The 19,152-nt window shown below is 42.6% G+C and overlaps 1 protein-coding gene across 2 annotated transcripts in view; it reads right to left on the bottom strand.

Moving 5' to 3' along the window:
• MYO5B (myosin VB) overlaps positions 1–19,152 on the bottom strand; it is a 3,346,216-nt gene that overhangs the window by 1,643,152 nt on the left and 1,683,912 nt on the right. For both annotated transcript variants that reach the window (XM_044078265.1, XM_044078275.1), the window contains exon 8: positions 7,283–7,390. In XM_044078265.1, the coding sequence (XP_043934200.1) occupies positions 7,283–7,390 (108 nt within the window). The remainder of the gene's footprint in view (positions 1–7,282; positions 7,391–19,152) is intronic.

Here is a 19,152-nt window from a genome sequence, read left to right as displayed (position 1 = left end):
CTACCGCCAAACATTTGGTGAACACCCTGGGGGCTGTGGTGAGACCAAAGGGCAGCGCGCGGAACTGAAAATGACTGCCTCCTAGGCTGAAGCGCAGATGTCTCCTGGACGCTTGATGTACCATGATATGGTAATAAGCGTCCTTGAGATCTATGGAGCACATCCAAACACCTTTCTCCAGCAATGGGAGAATGGTTTGTAGGGTGACCATTCGGAACTTGGACTTTTTGACTGAACGGTTTAGAATGCTGAGATCCAAAATGGGCCTCAAGTCCCCGGTCTTTTTTGGCACCAAAAAGAATCTTGAGTAAGTCCCTAATCCGATCTGGTCTGCGGGGACCGGTTGGATGACTCCTTTTTGCAGCAGTTTTGAAACTTCTGAGGCTGCAGTTTCCCGCTGACTGGGTGGCGGGTCCGGGATTTTTTTGGACTGAGGTGGAGAGTGAGAGAAAGGGATGGAGTAACCTCCGGCGATAATTCGAAGCACCCATCGGTCCTGAGTGATACCTTCCCAGGCTTTTAGATGCCTCGAAAAATGGCCCCCAACTGGCTCCGGAGCTGCACAGTTGGGCAATCACTCAGGGACTGTGAAAGGCTGAAGAGCCACGAAAGGACTCGCGGTCTCCAGTGTTGCGAGGGCCTCTGCCGCCTCTGGGACGGGGTCTTCCAGAAGAATTTCCCCCTCCCCTGCCTCTGGAAGGGGAATCGTCCTGCTGTGAGGGGTAAGACTTCTGAGATCTACGGAACCACATTTTCCCTCCTCTTTTAGCCTTGGGGTAAGGCCGAAAGGGAGTGGAAAATCATGCCCCTACGGCAGTCAAAGTCTTACCTTCTTGCTCGCAGCGGGTCAGTGTGTCCTTTACCTTGGGTCCAAACAAGGAGGACCCATCAAAGGGGGCATTGGCAAAGGAAGACTTAAAGGCCTCCGCAAAATGACACAGGCGGAGCCAGGCTTGTCTCCGTAGAGCAATGCCTGTACCTGCCGCTCTACTCGCCCCTTCGGCCGCATAAGAAATGAGCCTCATGGACGAGTTTGATATGGACGACAGCGTAGCCAGCTGAGAGCCAACCGTCTGGGCCAGCTCCTCAGGCAGGTTACCCAAGAGAGTATCGGAAAGTTCTTTAATCAGATCCCTCTGAAATCTGGTAAAGTGCGTGAGATAGTTCAAGGACCTTAATGTAAAGGCCGCTGAACTTAGGGTGTGCTTACCGTACCGATCCATGCTCCTAGACTCCTTATTAGGAGGATGGATGGACGTCGAAGCCTCTGCTACATCTTGCTGGGTAGCAGATGCCACCACCAAAGCATCTACAGCCACACCTTTCGTCAGAAACTCTTTTTCCGGGGGTGCTGACAGGAACTTATTAGGAGTCTGGGTGTTCCCACGCCCTTCGACAGATCAAGTCCAAGAGCTCGTCGAAGGGCAGATACACCCAGGAGGCGGAGGGCTGAGCCCCGAAGGCCTTAAGGAACACCGATTCATCAGCAGAAGGGGGTTTGGATTGCCAGCTGCCTCATTGTTTAAGGGCTTCCAGGATGTCTGCAAAGGAGACATCATCTGAGGACGACTTAGGGGACCCCTCTGCATCATCGAGATCAGTGTCTGATGTAAGAGACTCATCAGGGGAGTCAACGTGCTTCCTCTTGCACAATCTTTTCCTGGGGGGTTCCTCCGAAGAAGCTTCAGAGGGACCTCCAGGAGGGGGGAAAACCCCAGTGGGGGTAACCTCAGGCCCCGGGGCTCCACTGTCTAAGGACAGGGGGACTGCCAAAGACCCAGTCTCGGTATGCAGGGAAGGAGCTGGGGAGACCGTGGAGGTAGCCAAAGAAGATTTGGCTAGCGCACTCCTCATAGCCCTGAAGCTGGGACCACCAGAATCCTGGGAAGGTCCCACCTCCGTGGCCACAACGGTAGATGGCACTCCCGCAGCCGATGCACCGAGAGGAAGGCTTGGGACCGAAAACATCAGTCCCGAAGCATCCCCCCCGGGGCCGACAGAAGAAGCCCACGTACCGAACTCCGACTCAAGAGCCGGAGTTGGAGTAAGGGTCAGGCCCAACCCAAAAACCTCCATCAGTTCCACCAGCACCGGCTCCAATGGTGCCGAGGCTGTTGGAGGAGGAACTATAGTAGCAGGGTGGACCATCGGCTCCGAAGCCGAATGGGCTGGAGCCGAAACTAACTTTTGAAACACCGGAGACTGGAAAAGTATTAGGAGCACCCTGTCGATGTCCGAATCAGACATCTTGGAGGATCTAGATGACACCAATTGGGTCCGAACCGATTTCTCCATCGGCTCCATAGGACTAGGGGACCGGCTCCGAATGGATCCGATTACTATCGGCTCCGAGGGAGATCTCAAAACAATTTCCCTCTGTGCCGATGAGGACTTCGGCGCCGAAGGGGAAGAGTCTGAGTCAGCAACCCTCATCGGCTCCAAAATCAGTGGAGCCGATGAAGGTGACCTGCCTCTCGATGCCCCAGTCCTCGGCTCCGAAACCAGAGGGGTCGAGACTGGAGGCATCGAGGCAGACCGTTCCGCCCTCGGCTCCGTAGTCCGTGGAGCCGATGGAGAAGCCTGCCTAGGTTTTTTGGCAGTTGGTTCCGACAGACTGGTCGGAGCCAACGCTTTTTTCTTTTTCATAGGAGAGGAAGAGGAAGATAAAGCCTCCTCGAAGGATGGCTTAATTAAACCTTTTAAAATGAATTTATTCTTCCTCTCCTGGAGGACTCTCGATGAAAAGGCGTGACACACGCTACAGGACTCTTGTAGGTGCTTGGCGCCTAAACAATAAACGCACGAGGAGTGGTCGTCCATTATGGACATTTTATAACCACACCTCATGCACTTTTTAAACCCAGAGGGTCTATGCTCTTTAGACATGCTGACAAACCCTAAGAAACAAGATTAATACACAGAAAACTAAGTAAGTTTTTTTTTTTTTTTTGACAAAAAACTATTCACCAACTAGTCATACAAACACAGAAAAAGGAGGGTCAAGACCCTCTAACTTAAGCAGGTACTTGACACAAAAAAAAAAAACGCTAGATAGTAATAGAAATAGGGGAAGGCCCCTCTAACTTAAATGGGAAACCTTCCCTTAACGAAAAAACACAATTTTCTCAACAGATTTTCTTAAAACACACTCGTACCACAACAATAGCTGTTAAAACAGCTTTTGGGTTCAAATAAGCAAATTTCCTGACAGGAAAAGTCTGAATAAAACAGTACTTAGCCCAGCCAAGTTTGAGACCACGTCCTAGCTTGTAAGCGGCAAACGAGATCTGGGGGATTAGTGGTGGTGCATCCTGGGATAAGAAATAGCTCAGCCAATAAGAGGCCTCGCTCTATAGCATAGCGTGCCGAGTCGGAGCCGAGGGATCGGCTCCGAGCCCATCAGTATTGAATGTAGGCGAGATAGGATCACATAACATCAATACATTTCTTGGCATTGAGCTTGAGCCCATGGCTCTGGCACCAAGCATCTGTTTCTGTAAGGCCCTTTTGTAGAGTATCCACATCATTTGGGGATTCAATAATGGCTCCCTGTTTGCAGTCATCTGCAAACTTTGTTAGCCAGAGTCCCTTAGTGTTGACCTGTACTTCAGAGAAGTAGATGCCAAACAAGAGCGGCCCCAGGACTGAACTCTGAGGTACTCCACTTGTCACTTGTCTGGAGCTGGATTTGGAGTCGGCTACTTTTACAATGTGGGTTCTGTCAGTAAGCCATTTAGCAACCCATTGGGTGACATAGGGATTAATGCCCAACTTAGTAAGTTTATCTATGATTCCAGAGTGGGGGATGGTGTCAAAGGCCTTGGCAAGGTCTAGATAGGCTGTGTGGACCACCTTACCCTTGTCCATGGCTCTGGAGACTGATTCAAAGAAGTCAATCAGGTTCAGGAGACAAGATCGGCCCTTCACAAACCCAAACTGGGTGGGGTCCAGTGTTTGAAGGTTGCCAATGTCTTTGTTTATGAGTTCCTTGATAATATGCTCCATGGCCTTGCAGATAAGGCTTGTCAGACTGATGGGACGGTAGTTTCCGGGATCCAAGTTGGATCCCCCCTTGTGGATTGGGATAACTGTAGCTCTGCGCCACTCAGTGGGCACGAAACCTGAGGTGAGGCTATGATTAAACATGACACTTAGGTGAGGTGCCAGTTCATATTGTAGTTCATGTAGTACACAGCCCGGGATGTCAGCTGGTCCCATGGATGCTGTATTCTTGGCTTTAGAGAGTGCGTTTTGTACCTGTGTGGCCATTATTACTGGAATTTGGCAATCTTCCGGCATTGAGATGGGCCATTTAGGGGTGAGATCGGGGTGAAGTTGGCACTGAATCGATCTGCCAGGATATTGGCAATATCCTTCAGATCAGTATATTTAATGCCATTCTGTTTTAGCTCAGAGCAGATCTGAGCATTGCCATTTAGATTCTTGACATAGTTATAGAATGCTTTGTAGTTGTCTTTGGAATCTTTGGCAATTTTATTTTCATAACTAGCTTTGGAGGATTTTATGAGGCATCTCAGTTTCTTACTGAGGCTAGTAAGGGAGTTTTTTGCATCCTGGGAAAAACAGACTCCCACGGAAGAGAGAGTCTTGCCTTCTTGCTCACACCTGGTCAACGTGTCTTTCACCTGAGGTCCAAAGAGAAAGGAGCCATCAAAGGGAGTACTGGTGAAGGATGCTCGAAAGGGTTCCGCAAACTGACACAGCTGCATCCAAGCATGTCTCCTGAGAGCAACACCTGTCCCTGTGGCTCTGCTCGCTCCATCGGTTGCATAGGAAATCAGCTTCATGGAGGAGTTGACTATGGAATTAAGAGTCGCAAGCTGAGAAGCTACTTTGGCTGGTGCTCCCTCAGCTGTAGGATCTTGAAGGGTATCTCCAAGCTCTTTCAGGAGATCCCTTTGAAGACGTGTAAAATGACATATATAATTCAGAGACCTCATTGAAAAGGTCGCTGAAGCAAACATTCACTTTCCATATCTGTCCATCATCCGAGACTCTTTGTTCAGAGGATGAACAGATGAACATGTTTCTGCTAACTCTTTCTTGGTGGCTGCTGCTACCACCATGGCATCAACAGACACACTTTTGGAGAGGAATTGCTTGTCCTGGGGGGCTGTAATAAATTTGTTTGGTCTCCTCGGACTAGGTTCCACAGAATCTGGAGCTGACCAAGCCTTTCGAGCCACTACAGACATGAGTGGATCGAAAGGAGGAGATACCCAAGAGGTGGAAGGTCGGGAACTGAATATGTCCAGGTATACAGACTCATCCTCAGTAGGGGCTAGGGAAGTCCAGTCTCTCCTCTGTCTAAGCATTTCAAGGATGTCCGAAAAGGAAACATCTTGAGAGGGAGACCTTGGGGACCCTTCAGATTCATCCATGTCTGTATCTGAAGTGACAGACTCAGGGGAGTCTATGTGCTTCCTCTTGCACTTTTTCTTCCGGGGAGGCTCCTCCAAGTGATCAGGGGAGGCTTTGGAAGAAGAGGGATCACCCAATGGGATGTCCTGGGGCATAGGTTCCCTACGCTTGGGGTCTGGAGGAGGAGGAGTAGAGGTTGGAACAGACACCACAGGGGGAGGAGCCGATGGAGCTGGCAGTAGAGCTGTTTCGGGGGACAGCACACTCCGCATGACCTCGAAGACATCCCGACCTCTAGGCAGAGAAAGCTCCAGCTCTGAAGAAACAGGAGTCTTTATCCGCATAGATGGTGACGGCTCCGAGGCCGATGTTGGAGCCGAGCTCCCCTGCGCTGAAGCTCCAAGGGGGAGAATGGGGTCGGACAAGGGTCCGATGCCACTCCCCCCCTCAGAGCCGACGAGAGAGCCTCGGCACCCAGATCCCTCGATAGAAGGTACAATCGAGGTAATCGGAGCCAATGTCAGAACCGAAGGAGAGATGATGATCAGCGCCGATGGTTCTACTACCTGCGGATCCATGGTCCCCGGCTCCGAGCTAAATGTAGTCAGAGGAGGAATAGAAATAGAGGTGGTTGGAGCCAATACCTGTCGAGGTGGGTTGGACAGAATTTTTGCCAGTGCCTGTGACTTAAGCAACCTACTTACTACTCTCTCCACATCATGATCCGATAATCTAGAGGATCGAGAGGAATGGGAAGAATGATGGCTACGTTCACTCTGTAATAAAGGTAACTGAGGTGCCAAGTGGATGGACTCCAAGGAAGGAGACCTCAGTCTCTTATGGCTCTGACACAGCTCCGAAATAGCAGATGGAGCCGATGGAGGAGTTGTCTTGTCGGTGCCAACCGGCACTGACATACTTGGTTGGTCAAGTAAAGGAGTCGGCTCTGAAGGTGGAGCCAACGGCTTGACAGACTTAGGGGATTTCACTGGCTGAGTACTTTTAGCCAGAGAATCCTGAGGCTTCAATAATCCCCGAAGGATTAATTTGTTTTTGCGCTCCTGCAGGACCCTTGGACTAAAAGCGTGACATATAGAACAGGAGTCCTGCAGGTGAACAGCGCCCAAACAATATACACAACTAGTGTGCCCATCTATCAGAGACATTTTCTGACAGCATGAGTCACACTTTTTGAAGCCAGATACCTTGGTATCTTTAGACATTATAGTAACAATAACCACAACAACAATAATAAAAAGCTATACTGCAAAAAACAAGAAATAAATAGACTTTTTTTTTTTTCAGTTAAAGAACAGAAAGAAAGCCTCTAATTTAAATGGATATCCTGGGGGGGGGGGGGACTCTAGAATTTAAATGAGTTCAAGGGAACAGAAGGCCTGCGAGTTATGGAGCGATGGCCAACAAAGCTAAAATACACAAGAAAGCGATAAGGGATAAAGAAATATTATCTAGACAAAAAATAAACAAATACTTGACAAAATTTCAAGAATAAACAATAATATATCAATAGAAAAAACTATACTAAGCCTGAGCCAGTAAGGAAGCAACCTCGCAGCTGAAGCGGCGAATGAGATCTGGGTAGCTGATGCTGGGCATGCTGGGATAAGGGGTAGCCTCGAGCTAGTAAACAGCTCTCGAGCTATAGAAGATGGCCGAGTCAGAGCCGAGGATCGGCTCCGAACCCAAACAGCAAGAACGAAGGTGAGATGGACAACTTAACATTCTTAGTTACTGTCATATGCAAGATGTATGTGTTTCTTGCCAAAGGGAAACAATGACTAGCATGTAGCATGGAGTCAGACTCCTCGTACGTACTGACAGTTTATGCTCTGTGGTTCATCACTATGATTACAATGAATATGTTTAAATATGTTCTTACCTAACAAAGAAAAGGCCTGCCTTGTTTTCTCAAACTCTTCTGCATCATCCACTCCATTAATAACTGCGTCTCCTCCTTGATTGGTAAAGAAAAAGTCCTCTGCACTACCTAAAAGAATGAAAAATATAGATGAAATGTTGTTAGTAAATGACTAAGCTTGTCAAATGATCAGAATACAAGTGAATGCTCAGTATAATCAATTTCCTAAAAAGTTAATTCAATGCATCTACCTATTTCACAGTGGACTGTGTACAATTGTCCTTACCCTCTATGTCACCCTATAATTGCATCATACTGAATAACAATTCTACTGTTACTATTACTGTTTAACTTTATTTTAATAATATAACAGGTTCAGGTTTCAGCCGTTGCCTAGCAGTGATTTAATGTATGCTACTTATATTTCCTATGTAAATTATGTAATATTCACAGTTTGTACTCATTCCTTGTTTATATTACAAATTACTGTTTCTTGCTGTGCTTCTTTCTCAGGTTGTGGATGAAAAAGGGCCTGGACCAGCCATGTTATTGAATTAAAAATATCAAAATAACAACAATAAAATATTTTATAGCATAGGATTAAATTTAAAAAAAATGCAGTTTTGCCATTAGTGTATACACATCGAATTTGGTGTGTCATCAAGCTGATAAGGCCCTGACTACAATGCAGATGATGTGTTTGGTTAGTGGCTCAGGCATGAGACAGTGGTGGCAGGGAGGATGGGTGAGCCCATCCTGGGAGTGAAAGTGTGTGCGATGCAATGGGGTAGGCCAGGAGACAACTATGTGATGCCTCCTGTGGGTGGGCAGAAAATTCCTGCTGATATCACCCCCATGCAGAAGCGAGGGGCAGTGCAGTACTAATACCCATTACATGCTCCACCTGTGAATTGTCACTGGACAAGTGCAAGAGAAGTAGGGCTAAAAGAATACCAAACCACCTCCATAATGATAGTCCCTCCAGTTCAATGCACATCCCCAGTCATGGTGGAACAAATGAGGTGATTAAGCAGAAGGGGGCTGATGATCAGCAGGCAGTGGGGGCACAATGAAGAAAAAAAAATCAAATCATACATTAATTCCCCAATAGCTGCTTTATGTAGCTGAGGATCATTGGTTTGTAGGTGTATACTAGACATGTGACCACAAAAGGTCTTTTTAAGCCTAGGCATGCATTCCAAATGTATCCAACAAGTTTTGGTGCCCTAGAGCTTACTTATGTAAGCTAGGGCATGGGTGGTCAAGCATTTACAAGCCTCTTTCCTTTAGAGAGATAGGTGCCAGACAAGGGGTGACTTTCTGATTCCCCATCCAATGGTCTAGGTTATGCCTGAATAGGGTTAGGGATTAGGGATGAATTCTGCTTCACATGGATGGAAAGCCTGTTTCAGGGGAGCAGTATTCTCTGAGACACATACCTGTTCCTCCAACATGTCCTACTTATGTTGCAAGAAAGGTTTAAGTCCTTGGATCGGGTACTTCTGATGCTGTTTGTTTTGCAGAGATGCAAAAGGTTCATCAGAGTGGGATCCAAGGAAGCCTTGTATGCCAGGCACAGATTGCCACTCAACAGTCTGTAGGAGACAGAGTAACGGGATAGAGTTTTGAGGCCATCCACATATGATATATTGTTTACACCCTCCATTGTTTCTGTGAGGAATCTCATTGTATGTTCCAGTAGTTGCATTTGCCTAGTCAGGTACATACCAAAGAGGGCTTTGTACATAATGATGGGTCTGATGAGGGCCAAACACAACAGAATGATAACTTTCTTGAAACTAGCAGTCATACCCTTGCTTATAAGATGAGCAACACAGAATGACTTCCTTACTACCTTAAGACATATTTTGGCCAAAAGCCAGGTTACACTCTACATACATCCCCAAATCCTTGACTACTGGGTCTACTCTTAGAGGTGTGTTATCAGAGATAGTTTTCAGGGGTAGCTGACTTCCCAAAAGGTACTATTATGTACTTCTTGGCAATGAGGTTTAAACTGTGGATCTGACACCAGTTATTTGTCTGTGTTAACCCTTCCTGGTCAATATTAGTGTCATGATGGGATTCTGTAACTGCTCCCAGCTTGCAATTATCTACAAACTTGGTCATGTAGGGGCCCCTACTTTGTCTTTGATTTCTCAGACGTAGATGCCAAAAAGGAGCAGACCCGGCACAGATTCCTCAGTGACTCTACTAGTGACTGGCTTCTTTGTGGAGATGGACTCCCCTATCTTAACTTCCTGGGTCCTGTCTGACAGCCACCTGACTATCCAGCATGTAACATAGGTTTGTTTACAACACCCACATGTGGTATTATATCAAATGATTTGGCCAGGTTAGGTTAGGCAGCATGTGCAATTCTGACCACATCCATTTCCTTGGTGACCTTCCTGAAGACATCCACTAAGTTCAGTAGTCATGATCATCCCTTGATAAAACTAAACTGGGTTGGATCCAGTGTCTGAAGTTTTCCTACGTCATTATTAATCAGTAATGCATTTGTATAATTTGTGACATCTCAGTATTGTTAGAGAAGGTAACATTGTAATATAAATGATTCCTATAATGCTACATTTTCAATGTAATACTAGAAATTAGCCATTATCTGGGCAGTAACTGTATCTAGATTCATCCTGAATGTGATCTTTTAAAGCATCCTTAAATTGCTTAATATTTTCTTGTTTTGTAACATCAGTAGGCAAATGATCCCATGTAAATGGTCCTGATATTGGGAAGGCCTTTTCACCCACCATAGTTTTAAATGCTGGGCAAGTCAGACCTAGAGCACTAACTTGCAAGTTTCTGAGTTCCTAACTAACATATTGTATTGGTAGTTTTCATTTTAAAGGGGGGGGGGTGTAGAAAACCTCATTTAACATATTAACTCATTACACCTGAGTGACGCCTCCAGGTGCATCTGCAGTTAACTCATATTGACTTCTCTAGGTGTTAAATATTGCTTGTTCATATTTGCATCAATAATTCCAAAAGCATGCCATGTACAATGTTCTAAAAAGTTCTACCTTAAAGCTTGCACAGTGGCAAACTCAACTGCATTAATATGTGAAATGTGTCTAGTGCAGACAAAGAGATATTAACTGTTTTATATCGCCCTCATTAGCCTCTTGACAACAACTAGAAAACTCTATCATCATGATCCACACCCACTACCCCCCATAATCTCCACTAGTACCGCATATCAATATTCACTCCTCGGTCTCAACAACAACAAATCTCCCACTTTACCCCTTACCACAAACAACCCCCACAAACACATAGATACAACCCAAATCTACCAAAGTCCTTCCTTCCCCTAAACCACCCTACCTATACACTACAACCCAGAATGCAAAAAACAACCCATCTTCAGATATCACTGTCTACTAGTTTCTTACCTCAAAACCCCTTACCAACATAGCAGCTTAGCTACTACTAGGAGGTGACATCCACCCAAACCCTTGCCCAGTATCTGCCCCCATAAACACACACAGCATCCAACCCCCACTTAAACACAAACCCACTAACATACTAATACTAAATCTAAATATATGTAGTATCATGAACAAAATAGAACTACATTCAGCTATTTCTATATATAACCCAGACATGCTGCTCATAACAATGACATGGCTTAAACCTCATATCAAAGACAACACTGTAACCCCAGCCGGCTATAACATCCTAAGGGCAGACAGACCACGCATAGAGGTGGAGGCATTACCCAACTTTGCAAGTCTAACCCAAAGATCCAACCCTTACAAAAAGTACCCGCAAACTTCAAAAATGCTGAGACAATACTCACTACACTCCTCCAAAACCAGCACAAACAACTAAACTTACTCGGCATTTACATTCAACCAGGTGACGACATAAATACACTAGAATCAATACTTCACTGGGCTTCCCACTCCCTCCCCAATGAAACTATAGTGCTAGGGGATTTGAACATAGACTGGAACATTATCCACTCCCCAACACCCATCAAACACATCAACCTATATAACTTCACCCATCTCATTCAAACATCCACGTGCATAGATAAAACCACCAAAAGGGAATACATTTTAGATTGGATCCTCACTAATTAGCCCAACACTGCCCACAAGTGCAGCACATTACCCAATTCCCTCAGTGACTACAACCCAGCCTTTATCCTTCAAAACAAACTTAAATGTAGCAACACACCCTCCCTACTACAAACCCATTCTCACAAAAACTTCCCCTCAGATCTATTCACAGAAGCCTTAAAATCCTGCAACTTGTCACCCACCAAAAACCTCCCACTGGACAAGCTAGTAGAATACTTTAACTCCACATTCCTAAAGATCCTAAACCAGCTAGCCCCAATCAAAACAATTAGAATACAAAGTAATCCTGTCCTCTGGTTACAGAAAACCACAAAAATCCTACTAAAACAAAGGGATAAAGCATGGAAATGCTGGCAACAACACAAAACACTCACAACTAGACAAGCCTTCCTAGAACTTAGAAACAAAGCAAAAAAAACTGGTTAAAAGAAACAAACAAAATCACTTTATAACACTACAAAGAAAATATAGTAACAACCCACAGAAATTCTGGGCTACAATCAACAACATCCTCCAACCCAGTAAAACCACTACACCACCACCACCAAATATAGAAGGCACTAACCTTGACATAGCCTCCAACTTCAACAACTACTTCACCTCCTCCATACTCAAGTTCATAAATGACACAAACCCAACCACCCCCACCACACAAACCCTCAAAGCCCAATCAACCATCACACCCCAACCCCCAAAGCCCAATCAAAACCACCCCCTTTTCACTCAAACCAGTATCTATATCAGCCATCCAAAAAGTCCTAACAAAACTTAAACCAACTACCCTAGCTGCAGACAACCTCCCAGTCGAATACCCCCAACTTGCATCTAACGCCATTGCTTATCCAATCTCAATACTAATAAATAGATCCATCAATGAACACTATATGCCCCATCCTTATGGAAAACTTCCTACATCATCCCCTCCACAAGGGTGGCCCCTCCACCGACCTCTCCAACTACCGCCCCACTGCAATTCTTTCACCCCTATCAAAAATTCTGGAAAGATGTATCCACTACCAGCTCCTCTGTCACTTATTCTCCAACAAACCACTCTCTAAAACTCAGCACAGAAACTTCACTGATACCATAAACCCATACAGAAACCAAGGGAAACTTGTCTCTGCCACCTTCCTAGACCTATCCAAAGCATTCAACACAGTTTCCCACAACAAACTCCTATCCTTTCTGTCTGAACTCAACCTTGATAACCTTACCATACAATGGTTCAGTAGCTACCTAGAAAACCGCCCTCAATCTGTTAAATGGCTCAACTCCCTATCCCCCCCCAGTCAAATGTGGCGCACCTCAGGGCTCAATACTTGGCCCCCTTCTCTTCAATATCTTTACAAGCCAACTCCACTTAGCTACCACAAATGCCGATATAGTTCAATATGCAGATGACACCACCCTTATCTGCTCTGCCCCAGCATCCATTTCCTACAAATCTTAGCCCAAAAATCATTCTTAGAAATAGAAAACTGGCTAAACAATTCTCAGCTAATACTTAACCCTAAGAAAACACAACTAATGCAATTCCACCCAATAAAAACAAATGAGACCCTCTCTATTCTCTCTGCCAACAAAACCCTCATAACACCTGTTTCTGAGGCCAAACTACTAGGTCTTACAATTGACAATAAACACATATCCCTAACCATCTCCAAAGTCCACAAAAAGCTAGGATGCATCTATCATAGCAACAAATTCCTAACCTCCGAATCCAGAACTGCAATAGCCAGAACCCATCTGTTATCAACCCTAATCTATACATCCTCAGTACTAAAATATCTAAATAAAGCTGACCTGAACAAACTTTCAACTTGCTACAACAAAATAGCTAGGTTTGCAACCAGCACTAAATCATGCTATCATCACTGCCAATCCCTTCATAAACTTCACTGGCTAGAATTTCCAAACGAACTTCACTTCTACCAACTCAGCTTAGCCCATCAAATACTATATCACCCTGATAAAACCCCTGCCCTAACAGGCCTCCTAAACTTCTATAGCACCAACAGGGAACTACGCTCCAGTAACAAAGCCCTAATCAAAGTCACTCCATGTAAAAAGAGCTCATGGGAATCTCTATTCCCTTATGAAGTTGCTAAAACATGGAACACCCTACCCCAAGACCTCAGACTACAAAACCACACTACCACATTCAAAAAGCTCCTCAAATTACACCTTCATGAAAACCATATATGTAACTGTAATGATCCTCCCTGAACCCACCTCATCCAACCTATACTTCATGGCTGATCCTGAAGAACCCCATTCACTGATTATCTACCTAGGCAGATTTGTACATATGTAAATAACTACTAGTTTCTATTTATTTATTTTTATTTCTGTGAAGTCAACTGGATATACAAAATGTACTGTGATCATATGCGTCTACAACCTTGACTTTTGCTCAGCTGTTAACCTTACTCAAAGATGTTTTCTTAACTTTTGTTAATCAATGTTACCATTACTCAAGGATGTTCTCTTAAATATTTTTTATCATTTTTTTTAACTATTGTTAATCATTTTTTAAGCTATTGTTAATCGCTTTTTCTAAACTATTGTTAATCCCTGTTTATTAAACTACTTTGTAACTTTGTGGAGCTTTTCTCCCCAGAACTCTGCTGAAAACGGACACCTGTTGTCCAGTCAGACTATCCTGGTAAACAACTGTTAAATAAAATAAAAAATATATATATTAATTTATATAGATATAATTTTAACATTTTTTGTAAATATCTCAATAACAAAGTAACACAGACAAAACTCCATAGCCTCAAATGAAAGCTCACAGCTAGATAAATAAAATACTATTAACAGTATGTGTACAACTTGAGTAGTTGCTGAGATATTGTAAATTGTTTACAAAACATTATTTACTGCGACTTATAAAATTCAGTTTAAGACCTAGAACCTAAAGAATACTACCACTATAAAAATAGTGTGTGCTGAAGGCTTTTCTATTTATATTTCTTTCGTAACCCCCAACAACCTCCGTAATAGCCAGGAATTGTTATGGCTAGACTTGTATAGGCCCTAGGGCCGATACCCTAGTACCTACCTATGAACCTATAGATCCAGAGATATGAACATTTGTTTGAAATGTGAGGACAAAATTTGATTCTGTCAAAAGGCTTAGGCTCCGCCCACTGGAATTTATAGTGCAAACTTCCTCAGCTCCATTGGAGTGAATGAGTTAAAGATGACAGAGCTTAGCAACTATGATGATCTGTTAGGAACAGATTGACATTTATTATCTTCAAGTAACTTGAAATTGTACATTATAGGGCTGGCTAAAAGGATAAATTCTATAGATTTTGTCTTCTCCAACCTGCATTATTTGGATATTGTAGACTGAATGGAGCACCAGAAATGGGAAACCATATTCCAGTTTGGGCAATGGAATATTTTTGGCTATTGCTAGATGAATGACTAGAAAAAGCAGATGAGTGTGTTTGTAACAATGCTTTAACTGGGAAAGGATTTTACTGATTCTGCTGTCAGTACGTTTATCACCACTGAGTGCGGAGACATTTTCCATCTCCAGCATGACCCTGAAAAGGATAAAGTAGGTACTGAAAACTGAATGAATGACTGACTGAATGAAGGAATGAAAGCCACCAAATCTTCAGGTTTAGAGAAAACCCACTGAATTTCCAGATTTTTGCCTTGTTTTACTAGGTGAAAGTAAATACTCACTGTTTCTCACTAAAGTAGCCAAAAACACATTCTCTCATTCTCTCGTTACCCACTTAATCAAAGGAAGAGTTGTGGAACAGCTGAAGCTTATCCTGGATTTCAGTGGGCATAAGGCATAGACAATCTACTTCTAATGGGATGCCAACCTATTACAAGGCACACAGATACACTCAAATAGCACACACACCAATGGACAATTTGAAAATCTCTAAGTCATCTTCCATATATCCTTGGGATGTGGAAGATGACGGGAACGTCCACTGAAATTCCATGTGGATATAGAGAGGATGACTCCAAACAAAAAGCACCCAGCAAAAAATGAACTGCATAAATAGTTGCAGTTTACATCCCTTTAACATAGCCCATGCTATACAGTAACCCAGTCCATGATCTGATTTAATGGAATAATGCCCTAGCAGCACAACAGTTATAGTGAAATATAACTCAGACTGGTCAGGGTTGTTCCTAGGGTGAAATGTGAATGCCAGTAAAGATCAGCCATACTCCCACTTCTACAGGTTATTCCTCATTTTATATGTCTACTGTTTAACACAGAAATAACTAGAAATGTCACATAATGCATCAATATAATAAACCTTAAAAGCTGAATCCAAGTGGTAGAATAATTTAGAATATTTTTAATTTTTAATGGTTGCAGGGTGAATTATTTTATTATTTTACTTTTTTGCTAGTGTTATTTCTGTATTTAGCATTATTGTCTTATTGAAACTGAGGATTGTTTCCATGCTACAGTGCATGAACTGAGTTTTGAACACTTCCAAATTTCAGTAAAAAAAAAATAGAAATTAGCTTACGCATTATGGATAATCTAACCGGAGACTAAAACAAGTATGTAGAGGGCAGAAAAGTCACTTAAAAAGGGTCTCACTGAACTTTTGTAGGAAGCAGTCAGTAGTCATTTCTTTTGGATCAGGTAATAGCCTGATTGAAAGTGAAAGAACATGACAAATGCTTCAGCATGGGAGCAAGTTTATTTACGTATTTACTTTTATTTATTTTCAGCATTATGCACACAACTTTATTTTAAGTTTGTGAATGACTGAGTGTGTGTGTGTGTGGTACTGATGCTGTCAACAGTCCATGATTTTGCAGTATGTCTGTGACTTTGCCTCATATTTTGGTGTGCTCCTTTGTAAAGCTTGTATTTTTTGGCAACTCAGTCAGGACTGCAGTCACTAAATAATGGCAGACATCTGAGTTTCAGGCTTAATGGCATTCATAAAAAAGACATGCTAATGTAAAACTTTTTATTCTCACAATTTGTTAAGTATATAAAGCAATATCTAGCCATGTTTTTGGTCTTTTGTCCCCCATTACATTCTGGCTTCCCCCTTGATTTTTTAAGATAAGATGTTTAAAGGTATTGGGGGTTGCAGTTGATTGCATGCTGTATTCCAACAGCAGTAAGCTCAGAAGACATGTGCCTGTGTAGCAGTTACTTATGGATTTGCTCCTTCATTTGATCATAATCAAAGTTCTGAGGAGTAGAGCTGGAGTCATACCCAATGGTCATAACTGATGGTCATGTGTGTGTGTGAATGTAATATATGTGTATATACATGTGGGGAATATAGATGCTCTAAGCTATCCACAATTTCACAAAATATCTCTGATTTTTGCTTCATATTTTGTTCTGCTTCTCGGAACATTTGTGTTTTTTTCTGGTAAATCTAGAAGGATTACAGTCACTAAGTAATGACAGACATTTATATTTCACATTTAACTCACTAACACCCATGTGATGTGGAATGTCACATCTCTAGCAGCCTACATATATCTTGCATTCCAGATAGTTTTCTGAAAAATAAACTTAAAAAACAGATAAAAAATGCAGACATTTTGTGAACAATAAAAGCAATTAAAACTGTACATAAATCAATATTATCAGTATGATGCATTCTTTACAGTGATTATAGTTGATGGAGTCATAGGTTTTTCCAAAAATACTGTAATATATTGCAACATACACAACCCCCAAATTATATTTTTGTAAATGTTAATAAATGTTCATATCCTTGAAAACTGTAAAAAACAGGCATACATTGTTAAAACATTTTTGTTAACCATACATAAGGTTTCAAATTACAACAAGAAATTCCTCTATAAGTGCATGTTTATTGAGGTACTCACAGAAATATGAAACCGTATGTTAATTGTATAATTAGTAAAGCAAATAATACTGGATACCTCTGAAGATATGCAACTTACAGTGCAAACATCAAATGCAGTTTTCACCAACATCTAAGGTTTCACTTAATGTCATGCAACAGTTTGCAAGTGAGTTGTTATTTGAAGTATTAAGAGCATATGGAAATATCGCTTATTTTCATAATTTCATAAGGGTTGGGAGGGTGGCCTAATGGGTAAGGTGTTTGTCTTACAAACACAAGATGCAGGGTTTGAGTCTCACAAGGGATAATTGGCTAGGCTTAAAATGGCTCGCAAGGGCAGTTAGCTTAGTACTAATCTATGAACCTAAGAACCTATGAATTACTAGCAAGCAGTGGTGGTGCTGCGGTAGCATTCTCGCCTCACACTAAGACGTTGTCCTGTTCAATTCTCAGCTAGAGCATCTTCTGTGTGGAGACATGCGTGAATGGGCGTACCTTCGTTGAAGGTTGTGTGTCAGGGCCGGCAACTCGGCATGTAAAAATCTACTGCCAATCATTAGCAGACCAGAGTTCCGCTGTGGCGACCCCTAACCAGGAAAAGCCGAAAGACACAACAACAACAACAACAACAACTAGCAAGCATCAAGCGATATTTCCATTATAGTGTGATAGAAACCAGCATTGACAGTATATTGTCCTGTCTCCCACATTAGTGTTTCACATTATATACTTCAATAACATGCGCGTCTCTCAGTTATGAAAATATGAACATAAAAATTGAAAATACGAATACATAGCACACAAAGATCAATTTCTCCACTAATAGTCAATGTAATTTTGTTCATAACGCCTTGCCCTTTCTAATACTGCCTATTACTAGCTTTGTAAGCCACTTAGTTAAAGAAGCCAGACTCAAAAAAAATTATAGATGCCAGAAGGTGGTATAGGTGTGAATTGGAAGTACACAAAAAAGGCATTTTAGGCTTGAGTGAATTAACAGCTTTCAAACAAAAAGCATGCTAATTCAAAGCCTGTCATTCTAGCACATATCTAAGTATATATAGTCAGTACTGGTCCCTGATTCTGATCCTTTGTCCCCATTACTTTTTACCATTCTCCTGGCTTTTGGTAAACAAAAATGACTGACTCTGCAGTAACTTGTTGAAGTTAAGCTGTCATCATTCTGGGTCTGCAGAACTAAACTGCATTTCTCTGAAGTCAGCTGGCATACTTTATTGCAGCTATTTTTAAGTGTCTGTAACTCATATTTCTTAGGGTTGTCTATGATGAAAATGACTTTGTAAGTATGGGAAGGACTATGGTGTATCTAAAAGTAGAAAATTCGCCATAATTTCTTTTTTGCTTTTCATTACAAATATCAGTTTTGTACACGATAACTGACTGTCATGGTCTGGGCAGGATGTGTGCGATAGCAACTGATCTTTGTCATAATGACACAAAAAGTAGTATTACTGTCTCACAGTGCTTGGTTCTCTTGTTAAGTTTATGGCTGTGATTCATTCTGTGTGGGGTCTGCATGTGTTCCCTATCTCTATGTTATTTTTTATTCAGGTCCTCTAGTTCCCCCACCCCCAGATCCTCCACTGTAAAATGTATGCCTATGGGTATTTGTGCTTTTACTTTCACCCCAATCCAACACACAAGAAGCATGTAGAAGGTAACTATCTTTTTTGGAGAGGAGGGAGGTTCCCAAATAGGATTCATACTTTGTTGCAGGCATTTGTCACCTCATTTTATTGGAAATTATAGCATTTTGTTAGCTTCAACCCCCAAGCTTTAGGCACAACTTATTTTTCCTTGAAAGAAAAAATAAGTCTAAGTTTCCTTCCTTATCCATGATTTTTGTTCAGGTGATCATTTGATCAAATATTACAAAAAAAAAATGTAAGACACACACACACCTCAAATCATTTAGAATTGCATGACT

The sequence above is a fragment of the Protopterus annectens genome, chromosome 1.part1, assembly GCF_019279795.1.
Source record: "Protopterus annectens isolate FY-2018-M chromosome 1.part1, PAN1.0, whole genome shotgun sequence".
Classification (NCBI taxonomy): Eukaryota; Metazoa; Chordata; order Ceratodontiformes; family Protopteridae; genus Protopterus; species Protopterus annectens.
Note: the sequence above shows the minus strand (reverse complement) of the source record. Positions and strands in the feature narration are given on the sequence as shown.